General features: G+C 53.4%; 1 protein-coding gene across 8 annotated transcripts in view; it reads right to left on the bottom strand.

Annotated features, from left to right (window-relative positions):
* The window catches only part of PAX5 (paired box 5), a 123,735-nt gene that overhangs the window by 102,355 nt on the left and 1,442 nt on the right, over nt 1–19,938 (bottom strand). For 3 of the 8 annotated variants that reach the window (XM_041463306.1, XM_041463305.1, XM_041463309.1), the window contains exons 2-5: nt 15,318–15,483; nt 10,847–11,044; nt 6,485–6,549; nt 4,397–4,525 (exon numbers count right to left, since the gene is read on the bottom strand). In XM_041463306.1, the coding sequence (XP_041319240.1) occupies nt 4,397–4,525; nt 6,485–6,549; nt 10,847–11,044; nt 15,318–15,483 (558 nt within the window). Of the gene's footprint in view, nt 1–4,396; nt 4,526–5,191; nt 5,216–6,484; nt 6,550–10,846; nt 11,045–15,317; nt 15,489–19,313; nt 19,357–19,938 lie in introns of those variants that run through there. The other 5 variants (XM_041463304.1, XM_041463308.1, XM_041463307.1 and 2 more) reach the window with 4 other exon arrangements.

Here is a 19,938-nt window from a genome sequence, read left to right as displayed (position 1 = left end):
AGTGTCCTGGCCCCTCTTGGAGCCTTTTTCTCTCAGACAGAAGGCTGTGACCCAAACTCCTGGGAACACACCATGTCTGTGATTAAAGGCATTTCTCAAAGAGTTTGGTCAAGGGAAGGAAGCAGCATCACTTACATCATCACACCAGATGCTGACAGCAATGTTGGATTATAGCTGGTGAGAATAAAAACAAAACAAAACAAAACAACTGGTACAAGTGGAAGTTTCCTGCCACACTGCTTTCAAATCCTCAAACTCCTCCACTGCTGGGAAGTCTCTGTTAAGACTGAATTTTAGATTCTCTGCAGCTCTTTGATGCACATATCTAAATCTGCCTAACCTCTGCTGCAGCAAGGAGCAGACACTTGCACCCTGTGTGGCACTTTGCTGAGGATGTCCTGCTGAATTTGGGCAGACCAGGCACAGTCAGTTTGCTTATGGTTGCACGGAGGCTTTTGAATCAGCTGCATCTATAAAAGGGAAGCACAGCCCAGCTGGTCCAGCACAGCCCACATCCTTGGAGGAAACAGATTCCCCTCTGTGCCACCCCTGCATTAGCTGACACGGCTGAAAGGTGCCAGCTTGCACACTCCAACATTGTGCCAGTGATAACCCTGGAGTGGGTTTTTGGGTTTTTGTTTCTTTTTCCATGAGTTGGGCTTTGGTGATCCTTGTGAGTCCCTTTCAGCTCAGGATATTCTATGATTTCAGCAATAGCAGGATGGAACACATGACACTTGTGCCCATTGACAGCCTCTGTTTTAATAGCATACAAGCAATGTTAGGGACACAAGAGAGTCCTGGACTTCCAGAGTAACTACTGTATGCAGATTTCAGACTGACTCAGCTGCTGTTAATGTTCACCTGCTGCCCCTATTACCTGTTGGCATTGGAGATTTCTGCACATTTCTGTGTCAGAAGTGAAGGCACAAGCATGCTTCTGGCAGGTCAGAATACCCCAACACCCCTCACACCCCAACAAAACCTGGAGCAATTGCTCCAAAAGGGCATTATTCCCTGTGGGAAACAGTGCTTTGCATAAAGCAAGGAGGAGCCAGGAGAGTGGGGATTCTTGCAAGTCCTCCTACTCTGCTCACAGCAGCAGCCAGCCTCATCTCTTTGCAGGAGTACAGGAACAAGGCCAGCCCTGGCAGTGTCCACAGCTGCAGCACAGACAGCAGCTGCCTACCCCAAAGGCAGGATGTGAGTACAGGCATGCCCAGACTGGGCAGAGGGCTACAAGGGGCAGCAGAGCTACACCCAGCAGGGCCAGCATCACCCCACGCCCTCCCCTTGCTTGTGAGCCCTCTTGGAAAGGACCAGCAGCACACAGGATTCCTACAGAGCATCTTTGAGATGCCAGAGTGCTTTGGGGAGGGATGCACTCCCACTGAGACAGCCCCAGCACACAAGGAGATCCCAGGTGAGAAGCACAGCCCGTGCCTCAGGATCCCATGCTGCAGGATCCCTCTCAGCTGGCATGGCACAAACACAGTTTGTTGTGCTTACACTTGGACACAGACCCTTGTGACACCTCTTCCACACCTGTACAGCTCTGCAGGATGGAGACCAGGGCTAGCAAAGAGAGCAGTGAAGGGGAAGGAGGGTTGGGCTGTGCCTGGCCCTGGGCTGGCCCTTCTTCCCCCATCATCCTCAGTGAATCCTCCTTATGGCCCAGCAACCTCCCTTGTCCCCAAAACACGTCCTGACCCCAGTCTCCTATGCACCCCCTGTGGACAAAAGTGTCTTTTGCTCTTTCCTCAGTGCTCGACAAGGATTGTTGAACCCCACTTCAGAAAGCTTTGACTTTCAGACAGGAGGTGCTCAGCACTTCCCAAAACACGTCAGGTGTCCATCATGCAGTCAGCACAGCTGCTGCAGTGAAACCAGCCCTGCACACGTGCTGGCCCTCAGCACTGGATGGAGCATTCAGACCTGCCACCACTGCACCTGAGGAGGCAGCTTGCAGGCAGAGCAGCAAGGTGTCTGCAGGGTATCCTCCGCTGCTGGAGGCTGCAGCAGCTGCCTGGGTCTCTCTGCCTCATTACAGGACAGCCTGCTTCTCATGCCAGCCTCCAGTAGCATGTCCTTTAACCAAAAGTGAAAGCAACTGATCCCCCACGAAGGCACATCTGCTCCAAGTCCATATTACAACAGGGGAAAAAATGACACCTTCAGCTATAAAAACCAATAAAGACTGTCTGATTTGGTTTGCCCCTGTTGCTACCCAGCAAGCCCCCCACTGGGTTAAATACTGGTGACATCTGCTAATAAAATGTCAGGAGTGAGGAGAACAAAACTGATTACTGAATTATATCAAGTGCTCAGTGCAGCTGGAAGGGCAAATCCACCCCACGTCACCCCCAGGCCGAGGGCAAGCAGGACATCTGTACAGCCCTGCACAGGCAGTGCTGCAGGACACGTGGGCAGGAGGCAGAGCAGCAGCTACAAAGGACAAGGCGAGGGGCTCTCTGCAGAGAGGGCTCCCCAAGGTCGGGAAATGGTCAAATTAGCTCTGCCATCGGGCACCCACAGGCCAACATCAGTGATGTGCTTCTCCTGCTTACATAGGAGGAACGTACAGCAGGTAGAGAGCCTTGGGACCCCTCCAGGAGCACCATGCACCCACCCAGACCCACCCTGTGAGGCAGGAGAGGGAGGGTGTTATGGTGCCCCTGGGGTTCCCCCTAACAGACAAAGATGTTGGAGACCTGACTATGCCTCTCCAAACCTGCAGCCCTGTTACAAAAGCAGTTTAAACAGCCTGCTGAGGACAGCATTATTGTCCAGCCTAGGAGCTCAAACCCCATGACTCATCCTGCCAAACTGATGGGGGCTGCTTTAGCAGTCACACGCGCATTTCTGAACGTGAACTGAAAAAAGCTGAGGAGGTTCTCAGCTCTACTTCTGGAACTGCTTTTGCTTTTCAAGGAAGCACTTAATCCTTTTCTCTGCAGTTAAAGCAGTGTCTTCTGACAGGCACCCAAAAAATGGCTCTGTGAAGCCATGTGGTATCAATACAGACGGCCTGTCTCCTGACCTGGCTGATAAAATAAAAAACTTCTACACTACCTGCTTTAATGCATGTATTTAACTATGCATTTATAACCTGGATTTGGAAAAACAAAACCCAGGTGTATAATCACAGAATTAAGTAACAATGGTATATTTAGCAAGAAGCTGAGCACAAGGAGCTTTATACTCCCACCAACAAATTAGCTCCCATGTGGCTGAAATTGGCCCCCCAGCCTCTTGCAGTTTTTCTCCCAGTTCAGTAAATCTGGGTCTACTCTGCAACCTGATCATGTGTTTCCACTAAAGGATCAAGGCACGTGGCCCTGTTTGTACAGCTCAGCACCAGGCTGCTGATTTCAGCTGTGTTTCCCCCAGGAGAAGGGGGCGGGTTGGGGGTGCCACTACAGCTTCAGCCTGCCCCCCACCACCCACCCCTCCATCCCCGAGGGTTGGGGCAGCAAGGGATCTGCACCTGCACTGTTTGCAGGGCACTGCTGGACCTGCACCAGCAGCAGGGGCTGAGGAACTCCTCGGCAAGAGGCAGGAGGCTGATTCAGCAGCAATCACCCCTCCTGCACATGCCCTCTGCATCCTCAGCTGGAAAAGCCCCACTACAGCTCTGGTGTCCCCTCTGCTGTACAAACTGTGTCCACAGCCATGGCCTCAGGTTCTCCATGTAGGTTCTTCCAAAATGAAAGCAATGCTTTAAACTAAAGGTACTTTAAAAAGACACCAGCAGAGAATTTGTGCTCTTGTACCTTCCACTCCACCTCTGGTGCCTTTCTCTCCAAAACATTGTTTTCAGGAGGATGCAGAACAAAACAGGACCATACACCCTGTGAATCTGAGGAGTGTATCAACAATATCCAACCCCAACTGGACTGTGCTTACTTCCACCCTTCAAGACTGACAAATGTCCCTGGTGAAGCAAGTCCTGAGAGAAACAGCACAGCAGATGTCTGTGCAGTTAATTTTCTGTCATTTTGCAGGTATTTCCTATTTCAGGCGGCCACACAGTCAACACAACTGTGTCTGTTCCCCTATTTACTGGCAGGAGGGAAAAGTTCCACAGTGTGGAGGAATGCCTGGCTCGAAGCTGACACACTGCCACAGCTTTCCAGAACACGTGGAGAAGCCACTGAGTCACTGGGACGGTCCCTGGCCTGTCTGTGACCTTGGCAAGGTCGTGCTGAAGCAGAAGCACCCTGCGCTGCAGGGGCTGTCCCCAGCTGGACAGCAGCACAAGCACACAGCAGCAGCAGCCCTGCCCAGCTCTGCCAGCTCTGCCCAGCTCTGCCTAGCCCTGCCCAGCCGTGCCCAGCCGTGCCCTGCCCTGCCCACCCAGGCCCAGCTCTGCCAGCCCTGAACACAGCCCCACTACCTTCGTCCCGCTTGCGCTTGTTGCTCTCGGTGCCGGGGGAGGCGATCCCCAGGATGCCACTGATGGAGTAGGACGAGCCAGCAGAGTCGGTGGTGACCGAGGACACCTGGGTGACGGATCCTGTGGAGGCTGCAAGGCAAGGACAGGCCGTCAGTCAGGGCAGCACGGGCACCAGCTTACGCAAAGTCCGCTGGCCCCCGTGGCGTGAGGAGGGGGCTGGGGCTCGGCTGGCCACCGTGGCCCCTCCAGCTCAGCAAGAGCCTTACCCACCCAGCCATGCCCCGTCCAGTCCAGCATGGCACAGCAGCCCGGTGCAGGGGTGGCAGGAGAGGCATGGTCAGCCCTCGCCCCCTTCACAGGGTTGGGTCTGTGTGCTGAGGGACAGGAGAGGCTTTTCCTTAGCGGTCACACAGCCCATCTCTCACAAGGCTCGGTGGAAAAGCTCCTTGCTTGGGGCAGCAGAGGCGCCCCAGTGGGACAGCAGCAGCGTGGACAGAGCCTGCTGGGAGCACAGCCATGCCGAGAGAGGAGCTGCCACAAGAGGGTACCCGGGACAGGAACCTCCTGGGAGCAGAGCACCCTGCGCTCTCTGCATCCTGCCAGACCACGCCACCAGCCTCTGCCAGTGGAGACCTTGCTCAGCCGGGGTTGCCTGGGGATGGATGGGTGAAAGACCCTGAGGATCCCAGAAAAATGACCCAAATCCATTTTGCTTTGGAAGAGCCCTCAGAAAAGGGTACTCTTAGTGTCCAGCAAGGGCAGTCACTCAAGGGCAGTCTGGATGCGGCAGACTGCGCAGCAAACTCTGCCCTTGTGCTGCTGTGGGTGTCCAAGCCTTCATGGAAGCAGGCAGAGGAGGGAGCAGCACCACCACCTCCACCAGCTGACAGGCTGAGCCTGCCCTGCCACGTCCCTACATCCTAGAAATCACCACACAGGCCCAAGGACAGGATGGGGGGTTACGCATGTGCGACCACACCAAAGACCCCCAGACACAACTCACACATGGAGCAAACCCATGTCAGGAATCCATGCTCCTTCTATCAACTCCAAGCCCCTAGAAACAAGATTTTTCATCTCTGTTCTTGACTTTTTCAAGACGAGAACAGCAACTAAGCCACCACAGTGAGATAAAGGGAGCTTTTCTTCCCCAAGTTCATTTTGGCATTTTCTGGAGAGAAAGGCTAAGGGTGCAGGGTCAGCAGCATGAGTCCTCTGACAAGCTCAAAAAGTGCAGGTGCTCTGCACCTCCACTCCCTTTCTCCCAGTGCCAGCAACCCTTGCCAAGAGAGAAGCAGCAAGCATTTCACCATATCACAGGTGACAACATAAAGGCAGAGAGAAGCTAGGGCCCTCCACCACTTGCTGTGAAACAAGGGCTGACCAGTGCCCTGACGGGTTTGATGGAACAGGGACAAGAAGAGAGCAGCCCTGAGCCCCAAATGAGCCCTGGCTGAGCCCCTCCATCCCCGCTGCATTGCAGCACAGGAACACCCACCCTCCTCAGAGAGACAATGAGGCAGGAGAAGGCTGAGGGTGCCCAGCAGCCTGGGGGTCTCCTCTGGGTCACCCTCCACCAGCATCACCTCCCTCAGGCTGCAGCATCACTGCTCTGAGGCTGAATTAAAAGTTTCAGAAAGTTTTGCTACCTCTTCACTCAAGACTGCAAGTGCACAAAGAACTATGGAAGGGATGGTTGATAGATGGAAAAAACACATTCAAAACTACTTACTGACTAATGATGCAGAAAATGTTATGAATAAGTGTCCCTTTCTTGATTTATTACTTTAATTATCTGACATTCTATAGACCCCTATTAGTGGGGTTTTTTTGGTTTAGATTTCAATTTTCTGTCTCATGGTGAAAGCTATTTATCATAATAATCAGTAAAATTCAAAACCTTTTAGCAGTATTTATAAAATTCATTTACTATGTTCAGCCCTTGGAGAATGACAAAGAAGGCACATTAGCACGTGTGCTGAAGTGTTTTATGCAGAATTATCTGTCCATAAGAATGATTAAAAGTTCTTCAGAATATTTGTAATCCATTATTATTTTTTAATGTATTTTTAAAAAAGTTTTCCTTACCTATGCTGTGACTGGAAGCCGGGACCTGCTGGTTGGGTGGCTGCTGCACCTTGGTCCTTATGATCCTGTGAGTAATGCAAAAAACATGACCACTTAGCCAGCACTAGGCGTGCAATGGCAGGAGGCATTAGACACTATTTTTTCAGCGGAGGACACCTACATCAATATGCAAGATGCCTTTCTGCATATGCTCCCCTCGTCATTCACTGAAAGATCACAGTTTGGCAGGGGGACCCAGGAGCACGTTTGTGCCCCCAGCCCCTGCCATTAGAGTCACCAGGGTGACATTCCACAGAGCCACAGAGCCACAGAAGGGTTTGGGTTGGGGGAGACAGCAGTAGGTGATCTGTGCCCTGCTCAAGCAAGGTCACCCCAGAGCACACCGAGCAGGATTGCAGCATGCCTCGGAGCAGCATGCCTTGGAGCAGCATGCCTCGGAGCAGCATGCCTCGGAGCAGCATGCCTGGGAGCAGCATGCCTCGGAGCCGGGCGCTTTGGTGCCTTTGGGGAGCCAGCCCCCGTGCCCAGGAAAGAGCTACCCACCACTCTGAGCCAGCCCCCGTGCCCAGGAAAGAGCTACCCACCGCTCTCTGAGCCAGCCCCCGTGCCCAGGAAAGAGCTACCCACGAGCCAGCCCCCATGCCCAGGAAAGAGCTACCCACTGCTCTCTGAGCCAGCCCCCGTGCCCAGGAAAGAGCTGCCCGCCGCTCTCTGCGCTGCCAGCAGGCCTTACCCCTCCCCAGGGAGCTGGACCCTTTGAGCCCAAGGGCCAGCAGGCTCTGCTCTGCTCTCTGGGGGGCAGGGACACATCTGCACGGCTGTTCCTGGAGCACACCAGGGGTGGCACTCACATGCTAGAGGCACTTGGACACCTTAGGAAACAATCAGCTTAGCCAATTTTTTTTTTTTTTTTTTTTTTTTTTTTTAAGCAGCAAAAATGTATTCAGCCCCTTCTTCAAGATGTTGTTTTTGGTTGGAATAAATGCTAATCTTAAAAGCTGCATTTATCATCACTGGGTACATGCAGTCGCTGCTCTGATTGACAGTGACGTCAATGAGAAAAAATTCAGAGACAGATAAAGCAGAAGGCATGTGTGGTGGTGCAGGACAGAGGGTACCTGCTGCGAGGGGAGGTTCTGGGGAGATGCTGCACACGTTATTTACCTGCCCATGTGCTATGAAGAAATGACAGACAGGGTCAGAAATACCTCTGGAGATCACACAGCTCTGCCTCAGGCTGCAGCAGAATTGGAACAGGCTGGAACCTTGGTTCCATGCCCCTGGTTCACCACACACTCCCCAGCCCCAGGCACTGTCACAGCAGCAATGCCAGAGTGAACATTCCCCTCCCTGTGCCTGACAAACTCCCTCCCATTCCTGCCTGCCACGAACGGAGAGGAGAGGAGAGGAGAGGAGAGGAGAGGAGAGGAGAGGAGAGGAGTGGGCTTGGGGGTGAACTTGCAGGAATTCACAGCAGCTCCGTGCTGGCAAGCCCCCCGTAAGCAGGCCCAGGGACCACCACTGGTGACACCCAGCTCCATCCCAGAAAAGGATGCACTGCCATCCTTCCCTTCCCGTTCCTTGGAGGAGTCTGGTGGAGGCTGGCAGAGGTCTGGTCTGCCCACAAGGCATCTCTCAGCTGCCAGCCCCAGGGTGAAGCTGCTGGGCGTCAGGCACAGCCAGGGGGTGGGTTACAGCAACAGAGCCAGAGCAGCCAGCCCAGTGTGAGGGCAGGAACTGCTGGGACAGCAGCTTTGGTGGGGAGCACAGCAAAGAGACAAGACCCTGTGGTCAAACAGCCCACTGCACAAGGCTGTCGTGGTAAAGAAGGGTGTCCAGGGCCTGCTGACACACAAACATCTTTATCTCTGGAGGAATGGAGACTGGAGCACTTGAAAGCAGCTGGACAGCTCTCAGCCCATTTGAGCAAAGCTAATCACAATGATTAATTAAGTCTTAACCACACAGACTTGCTTCTGCTATTGAAGAGAAGCCTATTATTAAAATTAATGTTATTAATTAATAATTATTATTATTATTATTCACTGCTACATGGAGGCAGCATCTCAAACCTGTCTGCTGAAAGGCCCCCTCGGTGGCAGGGATGAGCTGCACGAGTCCATCCCCGAACCCGGCGTTCCACAGGAGCAGCACCAGCCCCGCAGGAGCAGCACCAGCCCCGCGGCCGGAGCAGCACCAGCCCCGCGGCCCGAGCAGCACCATCCCCGCGGCAGGAGCAGCACCAGCCCCGCGGCCCGAGCAGCACCAGCCCCGGCTGCGGGGCCGGGACAGCGAGCCGGGGTGCCGGGCTCCCCGCAGAACGGCACTGCGGACGGCAGGGCCCGCAGCGAGACCCGGCTCGGGCTGGCGCTGGCCGCAGCCCCGCTCGTACCTCAGTGCGGGACAGGAGTATTGCGGGCAGGGCTCTGCGTCCTCTCCCACCTGAAAAGCCCCAAAGCATTCTCACTTTAAGTATGAGGATAAACCCCACAGACTGCTGGAACTGTAGGATTAATGCTAAAGCCAAGAGTTTTGGCGTGAATTTCAGGTTCTTTGTCACATTATTGTTCAGACTGGGTTTTCACAATGAGCTCCTAAGCTGGCAAAAACAATTCGCTGGGTAAACAGATTGACTCAAACAGATTGCATGCATTTCTTAAAAGGGATTGCAAACCTTTGAGAAAAGGAAAATATCTTAGCCAGAGTCACAAGCAGATGAGAAAGAATTAGATTTACAGCCAAAACTTGGTGAGTGATCATGAAGTGGTGTCTGATACAAGGGCAGTAGGGGTGTGGGCATTGTGAGTGTGGAAACATACAAGGACACAGCAAGAGGAACACGGAAAAAGGCTCAAAATATGACTGGAAGCTACTTCAATCTCCCTTTTACCTAGAGCTGTGACTGCCCTTTTTGGTAGTTTTTTGGAGGACACGTGACATTCCCCTACACAAGCAGAGGACTGCTTCTAACAGCCATGCTTCTCTCATGAGTCATTGACATTAATGGAAGCAGAGTTTTCCTCAGGTATTTGATATTTTCCTTTGGTTTTCCTGGTGTCTGCAATATTTCTCAAGCCCTCTTTAAACCGAAGACACCATGTCCATAGAGTTACTGCTGAGGCTCTGCAGCCTCCAGGTCAGGGGCTCCCCAGCAGCAGAGGCTGCACGTGGACTGACCCATTTTTTCTTTTAATTCCACCACCACATGACTCGACATTCAGCCCATCAAGGCAGGGCTGCACTCTCCCCTAGCGCTGGGGAAGCCACTCCGGCTGCTCAAGCGGCAACTCCATGAATGCAAATCAGACTGGGATAGCCAATAAAAGAATATTGCATCAATTTATTTCACGTCTGGACGCAAATGAGAGATTTTATAGCGAGCTGCATTCAAAGAATTTGCATGCAGTTGCACAAGTGAAAATCATCTCACCAGCGTGGTGAGGAGGAAGCCCAGGACAGGGTTAAAATTAACAAACCCTGCTTGGCAGGGCCTTGGGTGCCCAAAAGCTCCGCCATGCAAGTGTTCATCTCTTACTATTGCTCTGGCAGGGCTGGATATGTCTCACGTGGTATTTCACTGGGTTTTTCCAGCCTTATACATCACTTGACTCAGGAGGAAGCCGTGGGCACAGAAGGGTAATGGACAACGCAGCAGGCTAGAGCCCCTAACCAGCCTTCTGTGAGCCCAGCCCTGACTTGCAAAGCCATGGCAAAACACCCAAACGTGGGACTCAGTCTCCAAATAAGACTCCCCTGCATTTTCACCGAAGCAATTCCAGGCCACTGAAGTTCCCCAAGGCAAAAAGCAGACAGTGGAGGCCCTCAGACACTAACAACCAAATTCCCCCATTGCTATTCACACTGAACGCAGGCCTGGGCCAGTGTCAGCAGCACCAGTCGTGTGTCAGGTGACAAAATGGCACCTCAGACCCATGCCTCGGGTCCTTTCCTGCCCAGATGACTGCCACCCTACTCAATGGCCATCTGAGCTTCCCCCTGGGCAAAGCCTGTGCCACTGAGCCCTCACCCCACAGAGCAGAACAGGGGCTTTGCTCGTAGCAAATGGGAATGGGAATGACAGAGGGTCATTCCCAGCAAGGTCCTCCCACTCACAAACAGGGCAAAGGATGGAAAAGGAGCAAAGGCTGGCAGAAGAACCTGCTCACTCCTAGGAAACCCTGATCCTCCGTGGTGCTTCAGCCAGCGAGGTCAGCCCACAGCTGCTCCCCAGGCCCAAGTGCCCTAGGGACACAGGGGAAGCTGCTTTTCTTACAGAGAGCCTGAGCACGCAGCCCTGCTCACAGGCAGAGCCGTGGTGGTGGTGCCTCCACGGAGCATCCCCCCAGCCCACCCCAGCTGTACCTGTTAATGGAGCTGACGCTGGGCACGGTGTCGTTGTCACACACTCGCTCGGCAAGGAGTCTGTCCCTGATCTCCCAGGCAAACATGGTGGGATTTTGGCGTTTGTACTCTGCAATTTTTTCAACGACTTTGGGTGTGGCGACCTTTGGTTTTGATCCTCCAATCACTCCAGGCTTAATACTCCCAGTTTCATAATACCTGGGACAACATCCAAAACAAAGCTTTGGTTATCACACACAGACAGAGAACATGCTCTGAGATTTATAGGGAACATCATTTCAAGGTAACCAAACCCCAGCAAATCCTGAGATACATCTTCACTTTCACATACACATTTCCTGCCTGTGTGGTTCTTTATCACCTAATAGATTAACTTATAGTAATTGGAATTGGGCCTCAGGATACAATATATATTTTTCTGTAATAGCAAAACAAAAGAAACAACGAAAGATTAAAGGGCATGCTGAGATCCAAAATTAACTGAAAATGTGTGTTATTAATCAGCAGTACTGGCAATAATGGAAACAAATCACACCAAAGACCACTTTTTGCAGTGGACCCTTTTGTAGCAGATTACTGTTTTTACAGAAATGTTGTCATTAATATCTGCAGCTTGTTATGATTCAAAGTGAAATGAAGGCTAGATATTGTATTTTATTTTCACCTCTGGAAGAAATACACCAGCATGTCTTTTTCCTGTTTTACGAGTTTAATATGCATATTATGGTTTTAATAGCTCATATTTTTCCAAACGTATTCTTTTCATCATTGTGTTTTCAGTAGTTTCAATAACAAATTTTGAGGGACAGGGAGCTGCTCATGCTCCGGAGGGCTCCAGCTGAGGCAGGGCTGGTTTCTGTGGCCAGCGCTTCCTCGGTGCAGCATCTTCACCAGCAGCAGCTCTGCAGGTGCCGTGCCCCAGGAAAGGTGGAGAAGGGGATCCCCAAACCAAAGCAAATCTGAGCGCTTTCTCTCGTGCACGTCTCACAGGACGAGCTGCTTTTGGTAGCTTTGCTGTAACACAGGGCAGCTGAGGCCCCTGCCCTGCAGTCAGCACATCCTGAGCGTGCTGCTGAGAGCAGGGGTCACATCTCCCGTGCTCAGGGCCAGGCTGGACACCGGGGAGGAGACTCCACTCCTCCGAGCTGCACTCAGGGCGCTCCCCACAGGAGGCTCTCTCACAGCCCTGAACTTATTTGTATCTTTGGATTTTCACATGACCAGAGGAGAAATAAACCCCAGCTAATAAGCCACCACCCCTTAGGCTGCCCTAATCCTGCGCCCCCTTTCACACAGAGCAGCCTCTCACCCAGGTGCCCACTGCAGCACTTGCAGCAGCTGCAGTCACAACTGCTCTCTGCCGCATTCCTAGCTCTGAAAAAACTCCCAAGCAGGAAGATAAGACTGCTTATTAATGTATTTTCCCTGCAACTATCTGACATAACCATTATAAAAATTTAAAAAAAAAAATCTCCCATCTTTTAAGCCTGAGCAGAGCACAAACAGTCTGTACAGCCAAAGTCTGCCTCCCTGCCTCCCTGAAACAGGCAATCATGTTCATCAGATTTTTGCCTGGCTACCCTTTTTCAGTGTTTCTGGGAGAGTTCTGTGTGCAGGGCCTAAGGTTCCTTTAAAGAAACTGACACCAAATTGTTCATACATGTTGTCAGATACTTTGTGTGCAAATGTTGACTCAGGCCTATGAGTCTCCATGAGCCATTTATGCAATATCAATAACGGCAGGAGTTGAGTGTTAGACATGGATTGACACTCCTGCTGTCCCTAAATGCTGTGAGCTTTAAGGCAGAGGGGAAAAATTTAGTTCCTCTTGCACTACCATGAGGACATGACAAAACAACAGCAAATGTGGCCCATAAACCTTCCAAAATCTTACACCTCTAGCCTCAAAACCTTGAAGCTGATGTTGCTGGCACCACTTCTTTGAGGAGGATGGAGAACGCAGCCAGGAGGCACTACAAATACTACCAGACAACAAGCCACAATTTTCCTAGATCTAGTCACAATTGTGGATTTCACAAATGTTTCTTAGTGCATTCTTGCAGCAGTGGCCAGGGTGAGTGCCCTGCAGTCCAGGACAGCCTGGCCAAGAGGAGCACTCCCAAAAGGAATGATGCTGTGCCGGTGCATGGCTGCTGCCACGGTAGGACAGCCAGAGAGGGCCCTTGCCATGGCAGCGCTGCAGCTGCGATCAGCTCCCCTGGGGACGCAGCTCTGGTGCCTGCAGGGCAGCAGGACCTCTGCTCTGGAAGGCTGTGGGCTCTGCCCACGTCCTGCCCTCGTGGCCAGGCACAGAGCCCCAGGAAGGCTGGCCCTGGAGGTTGGTGCAGGGCTGAGCCCAGGTCCCTCCCTGCATCACCGTGGGGACAGTCCTCACCCTGCCCTGTCACCAGCATCCCCTTGCTCTCCCCCAGCAGCGAAGCCGGGTGCAGCCACAAGGCCTGCAGGCTGCATGGCTCCAGCCCTTCTGACTCCCATCTCCATTCTAAAGGCAGGGACTGCTGCAGCCAGCGCTATTCCGTGGGCATCAGGCCAGGGCTTTTGGCTTCAGAGAGCTGCAAAGGCAGGTGTAGGGTGGGCACCACCACAGCACCTCCTCTGAGGGTTAAGAGCTTCACTCACCCTGCAACAGCTGGTTACCTGCCTCTGGATGGATTTTTAGAACTGCATCTAGTACTGAAAAATTTCTGATAATAAAATTCCAAATGCAAGGATTTATCGTAAGGATTCCCACTTTTCACACACATGCACACATACAAGAAAACATATACACACAGAGATGCAATTACAGAGACATTCCACCCACTGTAATTATTAGTTAGGAAAATAATGAGCTATGAAATTCCAATTTATTGTTGACAACTTTAATGGCAGAGCTCTGGAACCTCACTCTGAGCTCTGCAGTGCAAATATACCTAACAGCAGACCTAACTGCCAAAAGTAAAACCATCAGACTCCTGCCTGGTGGATAAATAGATCGCCTGTTCCCAGGCTGTGTGCTGGTCCTGACGGGAGCTGGTGGCAGCTCCAATGCAACAGTGAGCATCAGCAGGCAAGCCAGGTCGGCCAGGCAGGAGCAGGAAGGAGCCTGTGCTGGCTGCACGTAACTGAGGGAAAGAGCCCGTGCTGGGCAGCACAAAGCCATGGGAAGCTCTCCTCCCTACACCAAGGCACTTGTGAGCTCAGAACTCCAGCAGGAGAGGTGCGTGCAGGTGGCAGGGAAGGCACATCCCAGCGAGGAGGGGTGGGAGGCAAGGCAGGAGCGCGGGGCTGTGCAGCTGCTGCTCACAGTTCGGGCAGGCACAGTAAGGTGCTTGCGTGCAAAAAGCGACAAGAACTGCAAAACTGGCACCTGTGACCTGGCAGATCTGAACACTAGCACGGCCGCGGATTGATCAACACATCCCCCGTGTGCTGCTGCAAATTAAATGCCTTAATCGTCTTTGCAGCTATGCTGTGTCCTGGGAAGCATGTTTGTTAGGAACCGGGAAAAAAATTAAAATAAAAATAACAAAATGCTAAACAATGAAATTAACTGTGAAATCACAACAAACTAGTCTGTAATGAACTTTTCCAGGTGATAAAGACAAACGTTTTGTAAAAACAGAAGAATTGCCCTTAATATAAGTTGCCCAAGTCTATAAGAATACCTGGAGTTCAAAACCATTTGAAAATGGTAACTTACACAAATTAGGTTGAGGTTTGCACAGAAGATTAAGAAATCAAAAAGGGAAAAAGCAAGTATGGCATTTTTTACCTGAATCTACACCAAATTTTAAACGGCAATCAGGAAATAATATTAATTCTGTGTTGAATATCCTGTTGCCATAGTGTTTGGAGCAGCTCTTGGCCGAACAGAGAGCTACTCCCAAAGTAGCCAAAATATCTTTAAGATGGTTACCAGTTACTCATGGTGTTCTATACTCTCCTAATCCAGCAGAATACTGGAAAAAGAGGTTTAATTATAAACAATGGGATAGATTGCAGAATAGCTTGCATGAATGCACATGCCGCAATACTGATGAAATATATAATGACAATATTGTTTAAAAAGAGTTCAACTCAGGAAGCAAAACAAGTAATTTCCACAAGTTCTGCTTTTTTTCACATTTTGCTGAATATGACTGCCATATTTCCCTTCTTGTTCAGGGCAGACAGGTGCAGGACGTACACTATATATACATATATATATATATATATACATATATATATACAGCAAATACTGATGGCATTCTGCACTTTGCACTAGAATTAGAAGCTGTGACAGGGGCTAACAAGACCTGCGGATATTGGCTGCTTCTTTCCACATCAGACACACAGAAACACGACCCCTCAGGAGTCGCTCCCCTCACTGGACCGCTCGCCTGCCTCCGTTTGCCTGCAGCCCCCAGGTCCGGGGCTGGCTCCCACCCTTTTTCCCGGCGGACACAGCAGGATTTCCGTCCCCCTTTACCTGCCGAGTATTTTGCTGACACAGCCGTGGCTGACGCGGAGCTGCCGGGAGATGTCACACGGCCGGACCCCTTGGTGGGCGAGCTCCACGATCCTTTGGCGAACGACATCGGGGAGGGGGCGGCCGTTCACAAAAACACCCCCCAGCTGATTGACGCCTCCATGTCCTGGAACACACGGGGAGGGGGACAGGGGCAGGACAAGAGCCGTGTGAGAGTTTCAGCTGTCTCGGCAGGGCAGAGCCCCCAGAGCCGCCTCCCCAGGGCCGGACGCTGTCCCCCAGCAGCGGGCAGGTGACCTCGCCGCCGCAGGGACACTTTGCTGCGGGCAGGACCCTCCTGCCCGAAGGGGAGAACGGCCACCAGGAGCCCCTCGGTCCCGGGGCGGACCACCCTCCTCCCGGAGCCGGCACCGGCTCCAGGGCACGCCGGGCTGTCCCGCGGAGCGGAGGATCCGCGCAGCCCCTGGCTGGGAAAGCCGCCAGAATAAGGCTGGGTGATCCCTCAGCCCACACACTGCCTCTGTCCAAGCGCAGAAGGACACCTGAAATTAAACACGCTGCGTTTTGTTTTGGTTTTCCCCAGATGCCTTAAATTAATCGAGTGGGGGAAGGGGGAAATAGAGGGGGAAATAAAAAGAGAAAAAAAAGGGAGAGGAGAGACAGAAAGACAAGAAAGACAAGAAAAACAGACAGAAAGACAATAAAGACAGACAGAGAAAGAAAGACAGAAAGACAAAGACAGACAAAGACAGAAAGACAGACAGAGAAAGACAGAAAGACGAAAGAGAGAAAGAGAAGAAAAGAAAGAAAGAGAGAAAGAGAAGGAAAGAAGGAAAGAAGGAAAGAAGGAAAGAAAGAAAGAAATTCTGCCCTTAGAATTTTAGAATTTACAGCTGTCTTGACTGATATTATGATCCCACAAATAAAACAGGAGGACTTGGGCAAGCCCAGTATATGGCTCCTTTTTGAGCAGATTTTCACAGTTCTCGTTTAGCAAAGTGAATTATATATCTGAAGGGATATACGACCCACTTGGAGGAACAGCAGTGAAACTATGTAAACCCCATGAACACACATTAATACCCTGTACTAGAAGGTAATATAATTAACCCTTATGTTGTTATTCATCCAACTACTTATATTAGAGAGGGGTGGAGAAGCTAAACACAAGCCATAGAGATAGCACAGATGCCAATTCTGGAACAAAAGTAATACAGAAAATGTCTGTTTAAGCAGGATTGGGACTTACTGACTAAGCTGGCAAGCCAAATGCCTCAGCATTTAAAAAAAATGTATACAAAGCTATTTTTATTTTAATCTTGTTATCTCACTATCGATAAACTGCTGTCAAACTTTGCAAACACCTTTCAACAGTGTAAGGACACGTAGTGAACCCGCATGAAAGAGGTGATGTTAAAGGCTGTGGGGAGCAGACAGGAGCCTGCTCTGCCCTCGCCGGTGCGGGAGAGGCAGACTGCCAGCGGCCCGCGCTGCGCTGCCGTGCGCCGGTACCGGGGGGTCCCGGCACTCCGGGCTGGGGGCCAACGGGACCCGCCCGGAACGAGACCCCGGGCTCCACAGGGCTCTAAGTGCAAGGAATCGTCAGTTCGAGTGGGAAAATGTTGTGGTGGTGGTCGGGCTAGGGGGGAAGGAGGGAGAGGGAGGAAAAGAAAGGAGGAAAGGAGGGGAGGGAAGGGAGGGAGGGAAGGAAGGAAGGAAGGGAGGGAGAAGGAAGGAAGGAAGGAAATTAGATAAAAATAAAAAGAAACGAAAAGAAAGGGAAAGAACAGGAATAAAAGGGTAGAGAAGGCATCGTTAGGACTTGCTTCCTCAGAGAAGGGGCCGACTCTAGCCCTGGAGCCCGTCCCCAGTCCCCGGAGGCCGGCGGGAGCCGGGCCTGCCCAGGCCGGGAGCATCGACCCTCCAGGCGCCGGAAACAAAGGCTGGGGCCACGGCCGTCCCTGCCTGCAAACCTGCCGCAGCCCGGGCAGCGGCAGCGCTCCGGGCCCGGCTCCTGCGCACCGGGCCCCCGCGCCGGGGTCGCGCTCCCCGGCAGCTGCGGACCGGGGGCCCCGTCGGGCCGGGGGCTGCTGCAGCGGCGGGGCATCGAGCTCCGTCCGCGGCTCGGTGCGGGGATGAGGCAGCCGCCCCTGCCCTCCGCAGGGAGGGGGACGGGTAGAGACTTGGGGGCTATTTCGGGAGGGGGGAGCCCCGATGCGGGGTCCGCGGGCCTAGCCCAGAGCCATGGTGCAGCCGGGCGGGCGGGGAGCGAGCGGCAGCGAAGGGAAGCCGTCCCGGGGCCCCGCCGGCGCGGGTCGGGGCCGCTCCGACCGTGCCCTGCCCGCCTCGTCCTCCTCGCGTCCCTGCACGGAGGCGGCAGCGGCTCTGCCCACGCAGGACGGGGAAGCAGCGGGGACCGTGCCGGCGCCAGAAGGGACTCAAATCTCGCTCGGGACCGCCCCGGCCCCGGCCACCGTTCGCCGTGGCCGTGCTGCCACCTCGCTCCTCCCGCTGCCGCCGGCTCCCCGTCCTCCTCCGCCTTTCTGCAAGGGGGTCCCGACCCCACGTCCACCCCCACACCCCCGAGGAGCCGCGGGTCCGGAGATCGTTTGGCAGCAAATGACCTGGGAGACTTCCCGGCCGCCGTCGGGACCGGAGAAAAGGCACCGGCGTTTTGGTTTTATTCCTTCTGTTTGCCCAGAAATTCCTGAGGACGACATCGATCTTCCTCAGCCACGAATGACGGCAGAGGCGCCGCGGCTGCTCCCGCCCGGGGCTCCGGACTCCCTGGGCTCCGGTTCCGCTCGCCACCGGGGCGAGGGGCGCTCCGGCTGGGGGATTCCGGCCCACCCCCACTCCGCCCCCGCACCGCACGCAGCGGGCTCCCCGACCTCAAAGTTCGCCTTGGAAAAAAAGTGATTTGGTTTAATGCCGGGAGAGAAATAAAGGCGGAGGTCGAACGCTTCGCTGCCGCGAGAGGGAAAGTCCTCTTTCACGGGGGCGGCAGAGCCCGGCCCCGCCACCGTCCCGGCTCTGCACAGCCCCAGCGAGCGGCGAAAGACGGATGAGAAATGGGCAGATGAGCCGGGAGCGCGGAGAGGACGAGGGAGAGACGGAGGGAAGCTCCGGCTCGGGAGCTCGGTGATTTATTTTGCAAACAAATTTCTTTGAGCCGAAAGGCTGCGGCGCACCGGGAAATGAGATTAGTTCTACCTTAAATTCCCTCGCAATCTCTCGCCGTAATGCAGCGTTTAACTCGCCGTGAGAGAAGATGTCATTTCACATAACACTGTGCTAATGGATAAGTCTTCCCCGACCTCTCAAGCACAACAAATCTCGGGCGAGCCCATCGCGCACGACCTGTTAACTTCGCCGGCTGCCCGCTCCGCCGCCCCACGCCGCGATCGTGACGCCATTCTTCGCGGTTTAAAAAGACAAAAATCTTCCCTCCAGCCCCGCTCCTCGCCTTTCACATTACTTCAGTTTGTTCGGGGTTTTGGGGGCTTCTATTTGTTTCTTTAGGGGTTTTAGTTGTTGAGGGTTTTTTGTTTGGTTGGGTTTTTTTCTTTATTTCCAATTAACGAATTTCAAAATGTTGAAAAAGAGAAAGAATACCGTGCAGCAAACTTTTCCGTTCGTCGGAAATACCTGGCGGCTTTTCTCCCGGATATTTGATTTAGGGAGAAAAATAAGCGCACACATGTAACATCTGTGTATTCATCCCTGCACACGAGCGCGGGTCCCTGTGTACCGATGGCTGTACACACGTCTAGCGACGTGTTTGTAGATCCACCCGCACAGATGCACGCACGCAGCGACATCGGCTCTTCCTGTGCGGGAGAGCAGCCCCGGCCCGGCTCGCTCCCGCAGCGCCGCTCGGCTCAGCCCGGTCCGGCTCAGCCCGGTCCGGCCGGGGCGGCGGCGGGCACCCGGCACGGCGGCGATCGCGCGGAGCCCGTCGCGGCCGCTCAGACAAGTTGAAGGGCAGCCACTTACTGTGCATCGCTGCGAACGGGTCGTGCTTACAGTGTATTTCCATCGGAGCGGTCCGGGGCCGGGCGGCCTCGCCGAGCTGATCTCGATCCGCCGGCGGCGCTCGGCGTTCGGGCTGAGAGAGGGAGCCCGCGGAAAAGGACGGAGACCGACCAGAACCCAGCAAACAAATTAAAAAAACCCCAAACAAACACATAAAACCAAAACAAAAACAAAAAAAAAATTCCAAAAACAACCAAAAAACCCAAACCGAACGAAAAAAAAAAAATTAAAAAAGGAAAAAGGGGAAAAAAGGAAAGACAACCAAAAAGGGGCGAAAAATAAAACAGAACAAAATCCCTCAAAAAGCGAAGAGTCCTGCCGCGCGGCCGGTCGCGGTATCCAAGAGCGCTGGCCGAACGCGGCTCCCGAGCCGCCCGCAGCCTCGGGAGGCTCCGTCGGGGGCCGCGGAGCGCCCGCCCCGGGCTAAGCCCCTGGCCGCGGCCGCTCGGCGGGCGGCTGCCGGTGCGCGGCACCCACCGCGGGGCTCCGGGGCGTCACTGGGCGCGGAGAGGGGCGAGCGCCTCTGTCCGGCGGAGCGGAGCCCAGCGCTGCCCGCCCGACGGCTCTTTGTGCTGGCGGTGCCGGC

Source organism: Pyrgilauda ruficollis, unplaced genomic scaffold (assembly GCF_017590135.1).
Source record: "Pyrgilauda ruficollis isolate IOZ18807 unplaced genomic scaffold, ASM1759013v1 scaffold164, whole genome shotgun sequence".
Lineage (NCBI taxonomy): Eukaryota > Metazoa > Chordata > Aves > Passeriformes > Passeridae > Pyrgilauda > Pyrgilauda ruficollis.
This window is presented reverse-complemented; position numbering and strand designations above follow the sequence as displayed.